At 38.2% G+C, this 13,723-nt stretch overlaps 1 protein-coding gene across 2 annotated transcripts in view; it reads left to right on the plus strand.

Annotated features, from left to right (window-relative positions):
* Positions 1-968: 968 nt before the first annotated feature.
* The window catches only part of LOC103587691 (chromosome unknown open reading frame, human C11orf63), a 58,593-nt gene continuing 45,838 nt past the window's right edge, over positions 969-13,723 (plus strand). For both annotated transcript variants that reach the window (XM_008569214.1, XM_008569213.1), the window contains exon 1: positions 969-1,309. In XM_008569214.1, the coding sequence (XP_008567436.1) occupies positions 969-1,309 (341 nt within the window). The remainder of the gene's footprint in view (positions 1,310-13,723) is intronic.

Here is a 13,723-nt window from a genome sequence, read left to right on the forward strand (position 1 = left end):
CAGGTCATATAAATAGCCCTTTGAGACAGGGAGGGTTCACTTGGAATCACACTCTTAAGCGAGCTGGAAGGGACTCTAACTCCTAGCTGTTATTCAGGCCAATCTCCCACCCACCCAACTTTCCCCAAGACAGCATTTCTTTCAGGTACGTGGACATCCAGTCTCTGCTTTGAATCGCTCAGTGGCAGAATTCACAAGGGCACCAAATCTTTTGTCAGACGGTTTTAATCATTATTGCATTGTTATTGTTTTTAATACTGAGCTAAGGTTGATCTCCATGTAATGTCCACCTAAATTATACCTTCCTATGTAATAGCAACCTGGGTATCAAAACGTCTTTTTTCAAATGATGTAGCCAGCTGAAATAGGTCCCCCAAACAGCTTCCCTGTTTACAGTTTCAAGTGTGGAAACCACATTCTTCTCTCTCCTTCCTTTACTTTCCAGAAAAGGTAGACCCTGAACCCATTCTACTCTATTCATGAACACTACTGAACAGGGCATATTTACATTGTTGCCCTGGGCATTTGAAATAAGGCTATTAAAGTACTATCTATAATTAACTATTTGGCTTTGTTCAGGCTTGTCTATAACAAGCCCTCAGAAGATAGAAATAGAACTCTGCTTCCAAGCACCTATTTGATTTCCTCAGTAAAACTGCATTCGATTACTCAGGCTGTTTATGAGCTCTACATCAGATGTGTTTCTGTAGAGAGAAAAACAATAGTTTTTCCAATAGACCTTTCTCATACACACAAAAGGGTGCATACAAAAGCCTGCAGATAGTATAACAAGGTTCTCTTACCCATTTAAATTTATGATTAGCACTGGCATTAAGGGGATTTCAGAACTCACAGAATAACATAAATATAATTTTTTTAGGTAATGCCTTTGCGAACCACAACTTTAAATATCAGCCAACTGCTCCTATCAACAAGAATATCACCTGTTAATTTTTGCATTTTTCAAGATGAGTAATAGTAAACTAATTCCCAAGCTGTCTATTCACTCTCCTATCTATCATACCAACTTAAATATCCGGCCCACAGACCCACCTTTTAAGAAAGAAGACTTACATCTGATTTCAAAAGACTCCTTGGAATCTGATTCTGAAAGCCTCACTCAAGAGATGAAGTCCCAGTGTGAATTTGAGGACCAAATCCAGGACAATGATTTGGAGCCTGACAGCTTAGAGGAGGAAAGCCCTCTGCGGGAAAGCCTGAGTGAGACAGAAGAGGAAGCAAGCAGAAAAGCAGCTCAGATGGCCAGCGAGGAAAACCTCCACACCTGGGACAATGACGCCAATAACAGGTAAGGAATGGGCTTGTGGAAGATAATAACGGGTTCTAAAATGTATTGTTAAATAATTACTGGTACCATTCCAAGTGAGAGCAAGGACAGGCTCTCCTAATGTGCATCTTGTGATGTGTGTGAGACAGGTCTCCAAGCAGCTAAGGATAGCTTGGCTGCCATGCTTTTTGCCATGTTCATTTTTTTTAAATTAAAATGATGCAATAGGCACTAATAACAGCATTTGCATTTCTTATACTCCTTATTTCCTATCTATATTCCAAGTGTCTCCACTGCTATGACCTCACCTTGAAGAAATCCCAGAAAGCCATGTCTGTACATGTGATTGGAGTCCCATGGTCTTGATTTGGTCCAGGTGCTGCTGTTTAGTATATAATTTGGAATAAGTCACTTAATTCTTTCATGGCTCTCTTTTTCTTATCTGTCAAATGATCTGGCCTGTCTGTCTCACAGGATTGCTATGAATGTCAATAGAGTACAAATAATTGGAGGTAGAATCCTACCTGCTCCATTCCTTCAGAGCGAGCAGAGGTCTGCCACCTGGGGCTTATATGATCATATAAAGATTTAATCTAATAATCAGTATTTATGAGATTTATCTTTATGCAACAAAAAAGTATAAGGGAATATGAAATAATGGAGTGGTATCATTCTGTTTTGATGAGGTACTAAATGATATGATAGTGTACAGATAAGTTAAATGCTATTGACTTTGGAGTTTTATTGTGATGTGAAGTGTGTACAGTTCGTAGCAGACCACCTTGGTCCAAATCCTGGTTCTGCCACTTACTAGTTGTTACCTGGGCCAAATCCACTTAATCTCTCTATGTCTCACTTTCCTCATCTGTAAAAGTGAGATAATAGTAATGGTTACCTCACACTTATCATTGAGGCTAAAATAAATTTATAGAGAGAGAGTTCTTAGAACACTGACTGGCTCCTTATAAGTTATATATATGTATTAGATTTTTCTAAAATCGGAGTTCAAATATACTGAGAAAATGTTGCTGGAAGACCTAGAACGAGGGCAGGTTTTTGAAGACAAGGTAAGATTTGCGTAATAGAATTAGAGTGCCATGTTTGTGGCACCTTAGGGAGCCCAGCTGGACTGCAGAGGACTTGTTATGAGGTTAGGGAAAATAGACTGAGTAGGTTTGATTATAGGGGCCTTGAAAACGTTCCATTAGTACTGGAAGAAGGATTTATAGGTTGTTGAGCATAACTACCCCACGCCACAGATGAGGACATTGAGTCCCACAGAGCTCAAATGACTTGTCCTAGGGATACAGTCACTGCGAGGCCTCACGTGAGAGCCAGAAGTAGAGCCCACTCCTGAGCCTTTCTTTCTTTCTTCTGCTCCTTCTTTCTTTCATTGGAGATATTGAATTGAATCAACCTTGTATGTGTCTTCGGGGATCTCAAAATACAATAAAAGTGGTAAGTGTTGTCACTGAGGTGCTAGGGGTGGAAGAGAGGTGTGGGGCGGCTGCAGAGAGACAGACACCCTTGATTGGACTGGGTTGGGTAAGCCAGGAGGAGAAAGTACAGGTTCTTGAGGAGAACAGTGAGATGAAGCAGTGTTTAAGGAGGATTATTCTGCAACCTGGTGCATTTTGAATTAGAGAGCAAACACACAATGAGCAAAGAGACTACTGGATCGTAATGATTACAAAAATGACAATAATAATAATATCACTCTTTAAAGGCCTATCCGTAGTTTCACTTAATTCTTCATCATAACTATTCCCATTTTACAGAAAAGGAGAATGAGAGGCCAACAGAAATGAATAACTGCCTAAGGTCATAGGGCTCTAAAGGAATGTTTGTTTTGTCATTGATATTGGCTTTTTTTAATTATTAAAAAATTCTAACTTATGGAAAAGTATAAGGAAAAATACATTATAACCCTTATTGCCATATTTGTTTCAGATATATTTTTAAAGTCATAACATATTACCGATAAATTTTCTTTGTACCTCTTCTCAAATCCATTCCCCTGTCTTCCTCCTCAGAGGTAACCAATACCTACTCTTACATGGGTGTGCATCTGTCTTACCAATCTTTTATTCATCGCTTTTATAGGTAATCTATAATAAGTTATAAATATATAAGTAAATAAATATACACTGCCTTGTTTTGTTCCATCAACATTATGTTTTTGACATTTTACAAAACATGATGTGTTTGAATTAAGACATGGGGTCTTAGTTCATTCATTTTTAACTACTATGTAAGTTCCATTATATGAACATACAATTTATTCATTTCCCTATTTTTATTTTTATTTATTTATTTTTTTGGATGCTGACCAGTACAAGGATCTGAACCCATGACCTTGGTGTTATAAGGCTGCACACTGAACAACGGAGCTAACAGGCCAGCCCATTCTTTACCCTGTTGATAATTTCCAGTTTTCATTATTTCAGACAAAGCTTTGTGCACATCCTTGTAGGCCTCCTTGGGTACAAGTGCAAGAGTATCTTTAGGGTCTGTGTATCAAGAAGTGGAATTGCTGGTTCCTAGGAGAATAAACATCTTCAACTTTACCTGCGAGTTCCCAGTCCTCAAAATTACTGATCTTGGTTTAACTTTTGCCACTCTGGCGGGTTATAAGATCCTATCTTTTTACAGATTTAAATTATTTTTCCCTGATGACTTTTGAGCTTGAGCATCTTTTTACATGTCTTTAGCCAATGGAGATCAATTTAGACATGCTCTTTGGCAACTGGTTATCCTCATTTAACAAAATATCATGCACATCTTGGGTATCTTTCCACATTTGTATTTATAGATTTACCTCATGCTACAGAGTATTCCAGTACATGGAAGTGCCATGATATATTTATCCAGTCACCCGTGGGTGGACATTGGGATGTTCCCAGTCTGTTTTTTTTTTTTTAACAATGCCTTAATTGAAATTTTATATACATAGATGTATATAAATGAAAGAATTGACAGAACTTGGTGACAGATTAGATAATGGAGACTGAAGGAACAAGAGAAGCCAAAGTTTATTTCAAGTGTCCTAATAACAATAGCTGGCATTTATAGCATGCTTATCATGAGCCCATCACTGTGCTAAACACTTTATGTGTATTTTCTCATTTATGGACGCTATAATGATCCCATTTTAGAAGGTTGCAAATGAGGCTTGAAGAGGTCGTATTATACCCATTTATTGCGTTTAGTGAGTGGTGGGACAGAAAACTCAGGCAGTCTGACGGCACGCTCTAAACCATGTTTCTGTCCTGACTCTAAGATATTCATAGTCTCCTAGGTAATAAATGATACTAGTTTTATTTACAGGAACGGGGGCATCAAAAAGAAAAAATCTTGGGCCGGCCCGGTGGCGCACTGCTACAGTGCGCCGCTTGGGAGCGGGCGGCCCTCCCGCCAAGGGTTCGGATCCCACATACAGACCAGCCGCTCACTGGCTGAGCAAGGTGTGGGCGCAACACCGAGCATTGCGATCCCGTTGCCGGTCCCGGTCCGGTACGGGCGCGACACTGAGGGTTGCAATCTGTTGCCGGACACGAAAAAAGACAAAAAGGAAAAAATAAAATAAAATAAAACCAAAAAAGTTAGATCCTATTTCAAGTCAAACAGATCCAATTCTTTCAACCGTCCCTTATATTTCATGGTTTCTAAACTTTCGTTTTCTCATTTTTCCTTTGTGCTACACGTTTCACTTTGTCAGTCTCTTTAGTGATCAGAGAAAGACAAAAAAAGGAAAAAAAAAAAAAAAAAGAAAAAATCTTTTGCAATGGATAGGTCTTCTTGTCTGTGCTTTTAGGATAAAGAACATCAGTGACTCATGTCCCCAGCTATTGAGTTCTTCCGCCTTCTGTTGGGTGCTCAGGGACCTGATTTTAACCCTTGTTCTTTACCAAAGGATGATTTAAATATCGCCAAATGTATTTCAAAATAAAGAATAATGCTTGTAACCATCAAAATTATGGTTAGATTCTTGGTCTTCTGAGTCAGAGATTCTTAAATAATGCTGTTTTCCTCAGGTTCACTTGGAAATTTTTAATGATAGACTATACACCCCAGGGTTAGGATGGGGTATAGTCTTAGTAATTGTTCAGCTGTGTAGCACATCGTACATCGAGCACCACAAAGGAAAACAGAACTAAAGCATTTAGCTAAATAATGCCTCAAAAATATTATTCAGGTGATGTTTAGTTACTGGCGCCTTTCTCTGCCTCACTTTAGTCTTGGAAACTTTTCCTAGGTATATTGTTGCTTGGATCTGAGTAGTTTATGAGTCATGAAAAAGACAAATAAATTGATCTCAGACTCTCAATATGAAATTTAAGTGGGCTTTCATTTCTGTAAGGTAGATGGCATTCTGGGAATTGTAGTTCAAAAAAAAATTAGTGAAAGCCTAGCCTTAAAACCAAGGAAAATCTCTTTCTTCTTGCTTTTATAGGCAATAATTTTAAAAGCTGTCTGACAAATCACTTAGCCCTACTCTTGTGTTTTGATGTTCCTAGAACCTTCTCAAAGCAATTACTCTCTTGTACCTCACCAAAGTCAAGCCATAGTTCAATGTGTATGGATTAGAAAAAACCTTTTACTTAATAGAAATTGGAGCAGCATTGACCGTAGTGGATGAATCAAGAGTGGAGAGAGAATCTTCATGTGATAATCCTTAAACCCCACTCCAGACTAGCCTTGTGACACTCAGCGCTCACAAAGAAAGAGATCAGTGTAATTCCTAGAGCATTAGAAATAACCTCTATAGTCCTGGGGCCTTCTGAAACCTTATATATTTTTAAAAAATCAGAGAACAACAGTACAGTACCTAGGATATGTGTTTAATAACGTCTTGTTTACAGGAATACCCATCTAATTAGCTACGATTTGTACAACTTTATATATACTATCTCATTTATCCTTACAAGAGCCTCCTAGCTAGGCATTATTATCCCTATTTTGCAGATAAGGAACCCAAGCTCTAAGAGTTGTGTACGTATATATAGTTACTAAGTGGGAGAGCCAGAAATTGAACTGAATTCTCTCTTAACTCCAAAGCCTGAGCTTCTAATTATAAGTATTTAGATTGCTAATCAGGGATTGACCTGATAAAGAATTCCATTTTACTATCTAGTAAAAATGAAAGATATGACCATTTCAGTATGGACTAAACTGAAGCCAGAGTAAATTTGCCTATAAAATTATAAATTTTAGTACAGTAACAAAAAATTTTAAAGGATACTGTTTCCTCAGAATAAATAGACATTAAGTTTATTTTCCTCTGGGCAGCAGGGTCATAGTAGCCTTTATTCTTCAGCACCTCTCCTGGGAAACAGAAATGTTTGCATGCAGCGAGGTCTACAGATGCCTTCCTCTCTCATTGGCTGGAACCACAGCCTCCACAAAAGGCCCGTATTCCATCTAATAAAGCACCTGGTGCTAGAAAGTAATAGAAGGCAGATAGACACAATGAGGAATTACTAGTTAAACTGAGTATTCAGTATGATCTGAAAGTAAAAAATGGACTTAGAAACAACAGTCCGCATTTTTATTGTGTTGTGGCGTATCATTTTTTCTCTCAAATGCTTTCATATGTGTTGTTTCTGAACAACACACATGTTGTTTCTGATTAATAATATGAGATTCAGGTGAAGTACTGAATGATGATTTCTAGGGCTTGAAGAGCAGTATTGGATAACCAAAACAGATAGTGCATAATAAGAGACTTAATGAAGACCAAAACAGGATTTTCATTTCTCCCCGAATTTCCCAGGTTGTTTTGTAGAACACATTGGAAATATTTAAGCTGAGGCTAGACTACTGTCTCTTATAGGTGTTGTAGAGATTTTTTTTGCACTGGTTGGGAGACTAAAGAAGACATTTGAAGTAGTCCTAATATTCTAGGATTATTGAGAACATTCTAGGAACTTCCAGGAGTCAGCTTTCATCCCTGTTGGTTTTTAGCAACATTCATCCCTGTCGATTTCTGTTATCTTTTATTAGATACATTTTCAATTTAAGGCCATTGGTTGGCCAACCTCTTCAAATACATTACACTACATACCATGTTCCAGGTGTTTCCACACAGTATTTTGGGAATAGCATTTTAGTTATTTATTTCTGAGCCTGTGGAAGTAATATCAGAGAAGTGAATTATGGTCGTAGATATTAGACATTTCTGTTTTATGTTCATTCATTTATTCATGCACTGTGCTTTGGTTAAATCCTGACACACTCCTCAGAGCAGGCATGGTGCCATCGTAACAGATGAGCAGTCATAGAAGGAAGTAAAGGGTGTGCATGGGCATGAATTGTGTCTATTAAAGGCAGAGTCCCTGCCAGAAATGCCGAAGCCACAGTGACTCCTGGGGTTGGCTGCCCCTTGAGACAATCACTACTTCCTTTCTAGTTTATTTCAAAACCGAGATGCATTATTGTGTTAAAATAAGTAAATAAATAATGAGTTCAAAACCTCACAAAGTGTCATTTAAGTTTGTATCACCTACAATCGCGTAAATTTATCAAGAGGATCATGAAGAATGTAAGCAAGTTTCCAGAGGGAAAATTTAATTCATGACCTTTACATTTCACTTATTTCTACTCCCTGACAAGTTTGAAAATATACAAAACTTTGATTAGTAAAACTTTTTAATGTTGAATTTAAACTAAATGATTTTCCCAACACATATACATTGCTAAGTTTTGTACGATGGGTCCAATCCACCTAATAAAATAATGGACTCTCAGAGCTGTTAGGGCTAGTAAAGTTCAGCCTATTCCCTTTATTTTATAAGCAAGAACCCAAGACCTAGAGTGGTGAAGAGACTCACCCAAGTTCACACCACGGTCAGTGGCTAAACCTGGACTAGAACCCAGGTGTCACAACCTGTCTGTTGTTTTTCCCGTGATATCACAGCTACCTTGCAGTTCCATTGCTGTTAGTATCTGGCATTTAAAACATAAGAAACTCTATCTAAAGAAAATTTAAGCACCTAGAAATTTTCTAAATCTAGGTTTGCCTCTTAGCCATTGTCTGGGAGAAAGAAAGGAACACCCAAGCCGTCCATGGGAAATGTCTGGATTAGCATTGTAAATGCTCACTGAACAAGAATTATGTTTCTAAATACTGTGTCATACAGCATTTCCCTTGTGAAGATGCAGCCTTGGTTTCGCATAACACGTTCTTAATAGAAGTGAGGTACTAGAATTTTGCATCGCAATTACTAACATGTCCTTTTAGATAATTTATTTTTAGTTAACTCACAGATTGTCCTTGAATCAAGACTGGTACTGATCAGAACTTGGGACAATTACCTGGTTATTTTGCAGCCACAAATCTGTTGTTGGGGAAAAAAAGAAGGACTTTGGTTGGAAATATCCAAATTATATAAATGCTGTAAATAAAATTCACTAGATAACAATCCAGCCCCTTACTGTGTTTCTATAGACAGTCTTTGGCCTTCAGCTCATTAAATCGTTTTTTTCTACTAAAATGTTTAAATTTTTTTTCACAAAATAAATGTCTGCATTAAATGAAATTTAATTAACATCTGTGCAATTAACCTCCACAAAGCATTTCAGTATGTTTGTGAAACCGTTTTATTTTGAACTTGCAAAAGTGAATTTTTAATCTTTTGGATTTGTTTCATTTTATTTACTTAAAAGCCATTGATAAGAAGATTAGGTGAGCATAGAATTCAGAAATCCTTAAAAACAATTGTCAGTTTTATACTTACTTAAAGATGCATTAAAAACTTTACACTTAAACAAAAATTGAATTTGCTGTTCATAGGCATAAAAGATTTAATGGCATATAAATTGGGAATAATTGTTCTGTTTAAAAGGATTAAATTAAACCTCAATCAATAATAACATGTGCAGTTTCAATTTAACTGCCTACTTAAAATAAAGTGGCAAATAAATAACAGCTAAATGATTAATAGCAACGCTTTTATTCACCTTCTCAACAGGCAAAATGGCCAGTTATTGAATATTTTATTGTGAGTGCAAAGGACGTTAATTGTACTAGAAACATGCACTAATTTTAGTAATTTTTTGATTGAATACAATACTGAATATAAGGCTCTTCATTAAATGGAGATTTGATTTTATTTTGTTTGAAGTTGTCACAGTAAGTACTCAAATATGGTCCATTAAAGCCAGCAAATATCAAGGCATATACATGTGAGACGGCCCCCCACCCCCTTCCTCTCTTTACCCGTCTCTAACCTAGGCATCTGAAGAGGAGACCCGGCATCTGCTGTCTGAACGGTAACAAAAGAGTTGTGTACTCATTGTCTGTGTAACCTTTCTATCAAATGGGGAGGAAAAGAGGCACGTGTTTTGTGTGCAGATGATTACTGATGAAAGAGCACCTCACGTTCATTTTGTCCCAGTGCGTTGACCCGGACCACAAAACACAATTGAGCTTCTTAGCACACAAGCTCAGTACAATGGGCTTCTTTAGTATCATGTTCTGTTTCAACAATTAGATTTGTTTCTGTGAAGTATGACAGTTTTTCATGCTCATGATTTTGCAAAACATAACCTTTCATTTGTTCCAACATAGGGTTTCCATCCAGAAAGGGGAGAAAGGGGACATTTAAAGACAATCATTGCAAGTGTAAATGGTGCAGCGTAAATAACACTCTTAGAAGAGCCACATTTTCAGACTCTATCCTTGTATACACATTCTTAGAGTTTCTCTTCAAACAATCGGTTTGAAAACATTTTTCTCAGCCAAAGCAACTCATTTTCTCTGGTTCGTTTCAAATCCCTCTGTATTTTCTAGGTTCCACTTAAAACGGTCTTTTCTGTAGTGTGTAATGTTTCTACAGCCATTTAAGAATGGAAATTTGTTGATGCTTGAAGTTACAGTTTTTTGGGGAGGACTAAAATAATTTAATTCTCCCAGTTTTACCTACCCCATCATCTTACAGCAGTTGTTAAAATATTTCATTATGTGGAAACACTGACATTTCTTAATCCTATATCTCCACAATGACTAAATCATGATTAAAAACTGGATTTTTAAAGATAGGTGTTAAATTCTTTCAGGCCATCAGGGTACCAACTAGTAAATCACAAAACAACTTTGTGCCTGGAAATAACTTAAGCCTTGGGGAGAGAAGAATCCCCTGAGATCCATCAGCAGGAAACACATGCACAACAACAGAGCTATGTCATGGTGACAGCAAGCAAAGACCAGTGACACATGCTTTTTTATTGAACTCTTACTCTGTGCCAGTTACATAGTTCTATACATTTACATATATTAATTCACTTAATCCTCTCAACAGCACTGTGAGGTAGGAATTATTGTTATCCCCATTTATTGATGAGGAAACTAAATAACTTGCTCACATTCACATTGGTGGCACCAGGAATTGAGTGCAGGCAGTCTAATTCTATGCTGTACCATATTATTATCAAGAGAAAAAGAGCACCGCAAATATTACACATGACTGAAGAAGGTCTGTAGCCATGACTGTAGTCAGTAGGCCATTATCAGCTATGCTGGTTAAATACGATGACCAGTCTGAGTGCCCCAGTTTTCTTAGTATAACTGCAGAGATGGAAATCAGGTAATTCATTCCCTTAAATCATTAAAGACTACCTATTAAAAAAACTAGTGGGCTTCTTTTGTGAGTCCATCATAGAATCATAGAACAATGGAGTTGAAATGGCCTTTGAGTTATCATCTAGTCATTGAATCTGGAGGTAAGAGGTTAACATATTTTCAGTGATAACAAGGTTATGTCCTCCCATTTTAAATACCCATAACATCCTGTATTCTTTATGCATCAAACTCATTAGTTAATTAGTACAGTTGGTGCATAAAGCCCATCGTCCTCAGTAGAGGGTAAGATCCATCAGCCTGCCTCTGTTTTGCTCGCTGCTATATCTTCTGTGCCTCATTTCCTGCCTGTACATAGGGAGGTGCTCAATACCTATCTGTTGACTGGCTGGCTGACTGCTCAGTTCATTTACTCACGTAAGGCACATGCTGCAGCACGCTTGCTTCACCACCACCTCGGGAATAGCAGCATGACGCAATGCAACCTAACGGACAGCAGCCAGTTCCACAGCAGACTGCCAGGGGCTGTGTCCTGGCTCCACCACTGGTTAGCTTTGTGACCTCAGGAGACTCACACAAGCACTCTAAGCCCAGTTTCCACATCTATTAAATGGGGATAATAACAGTACTTCTCTCAGAGTTGTTTTAAGGAAAAAACAAGATTCACTACAAACGTTCCCTAGATCGGCACACGATAGTGTGTACTGTTTTTCCAGGTGTTTCCCCTCAATGGAGTGGCAGAACAGTGATCCCCAGTGTTGTCACCTTTGACAGGGGGCAAGCCTTGCTCTAAACAGTGAGCAGCAGAAGACTACCTCTTCTAAATTTCTCAAAAAATACTTTATACCCTCTGTAGATAATCCCTTCTAGAAACTCATCACTTTGGCTGTCCAGAAGTATTTAAGTAATTACTAAACTCTTTGCTCTCTGATTAAACTCTCAGGTTAGTTTAGTTAAGCCCAACCTCCTTCACAGAGTTTACAAAGCCCTTTAAGATCTGACCTCTGCTTAACCTTGAGCTCTACTCCTCAGCCTTCCCTCCTCTCACCCTCCACTTTATCCGGACAGAATTTGTTCTTTGCAAGCACTGCATTCTCTCTCCCCTCCATTCCTTTCTACTAGCTGCTCCCTCGGCCTGGTGTGCACTTCCTGCCCATCTTAGCCTTAGGTCTCAGCCATCTCTTCCTCCAGGAAGCTTTCCTGACCTCCCACAATAGGCTCAGGTGTCCCTCCTGAGTCCCAGTGGCCTTGTGGTCCTCATAAGAAAATGCATCAATCCAAATTGTAAATTGCTTGTTTCCTCATCTGTATCCCCCACGAGGCTGTGAGTCCAATGCCATGCCACTTAACACTGTGTCCCTCTAGCTTAGTAAGTGCTCAATAAATAAATATCTGTCAAATCAATGAGTGAACGAATGTACAAGGAAAGTTAAGTTCGATTTTTCCTTTCAGTATAGTATGGATATGGGAAAAATGGCACCTTTCTTTATTAAAAAAATATATTTACTTGCAGATAATAATTGAGCCTTCTTCCCCACCTCAATAACCACAGTTGAACGTTATGTTTAACTTAGTACAAGATAAGCACCAAAAACATTCGCTAATTTGGTCCAGTGCAAGAAGCTTCTGCATGTTTCGATTCTAATTTATTACTATTGATTTTTAAAAATAAATATCTAGTTCTTGCTCTGACAGCACATATACTAAAATTGGAACGATACAGAGAAGGTTAGCATGGCCCCTGCTCAAGGATGGCACGCAAATTCTTGAAATGTTCCATATTAAAAATAAAAATAAGTAAAAATAAATATATAATGCTGTATTTGTGTTGACTAGAGTATTTTTAGAGACACAGTTATTTACTTAAGAAGCACTTATTAACAATTACATCCATAGCATAGTGCAGTGTGCTAGGGCAGAGTTAGGGAAGGATGGTTAACTCACCACCCCTGCCGCCCAGCAGTTTATCTAGGTGAGCAGACATGATCACTGTGATGAAAGGTTAGACCATCACAAGTACAGAGCACTTCAGGATACGCTGTCTCATGTTGATCCTTATGCAGTCCTGAGAAATAAACAAAACAAATATAATTTATCCCTATTTACAGATGAGAGAAACTGTCTCAGAGGTGACATGATTTGCCAACTGATGCATATTAGGTAGTGACAGACCCAGAGCTTGAGCCTAGGTCTGTCCAGTCCTATGTCCAGATTGTGCCCAGATCGTCCCATGTGCATGCCCCATGACTCTTAAGAGCCAAATGAAAGGCAGGGCCAAGAAATACTGTGAGTTTATATAACAAGACATCACCCAGGAGAAAGCTGCTTATCAAAGCCCCAGAGGCAAGTAACCCTGAGGTGCTCAGGGAGTGGTGAGATGTACAGTCTGACATCCCACTTCCTGACAAATATGGACCCTCCCCATTCAGGCATTTTGCTGGAGGAGATCATTTCTCTTGTTGGAAAAGGAAGAGCAGCCTGTTTCAAGAAGTTTCCCATCTTCATTATGTGAACTAAAAAATTTGAAATGACAATTTAGCAAGGCATGGGAGTTTTGGCTTTTTGCTGCAGTTTTTGCTTTACATCAAATCAAAGAAATCCAGGTTCACATTAAGAGTAAATTAGCATCAGGGGGACCATTAGTTTGTTTACCCAGCATAAAATTATGTCCTCTTTAAACGGGAATATCAAATAGCATAAAAAGCCTAGGTGATTTACATTTTCTTTTTGATTAGAGGATTGCATCTACTGTACTCAAGGAAGGAAAATCTCTCCCATTTAGCTTCTGAAGATCAAAGAGGCCATTAAATATGCCATATTACTAGCATTTTTTTCTTTGTGGTTAAGACCAGGGGTTG

Source organism: Galeopterus variegatus, unplaced genomic scaffold (genome assembly GCF_000696425.1).
Source record: "Galeopterus variegatus unplaced genomic scaffold, G_variegatus-3.0.2 Scaffold478, whole genome shotgun sequence".
NCBI classification, from domain to species: domain Eukaryota; kingdom Metazoa; phylum Chordata; class Mammalia; order Dermoptera; family Cynocephalidae; genus Galeopterus; species Galeopterus variegatus.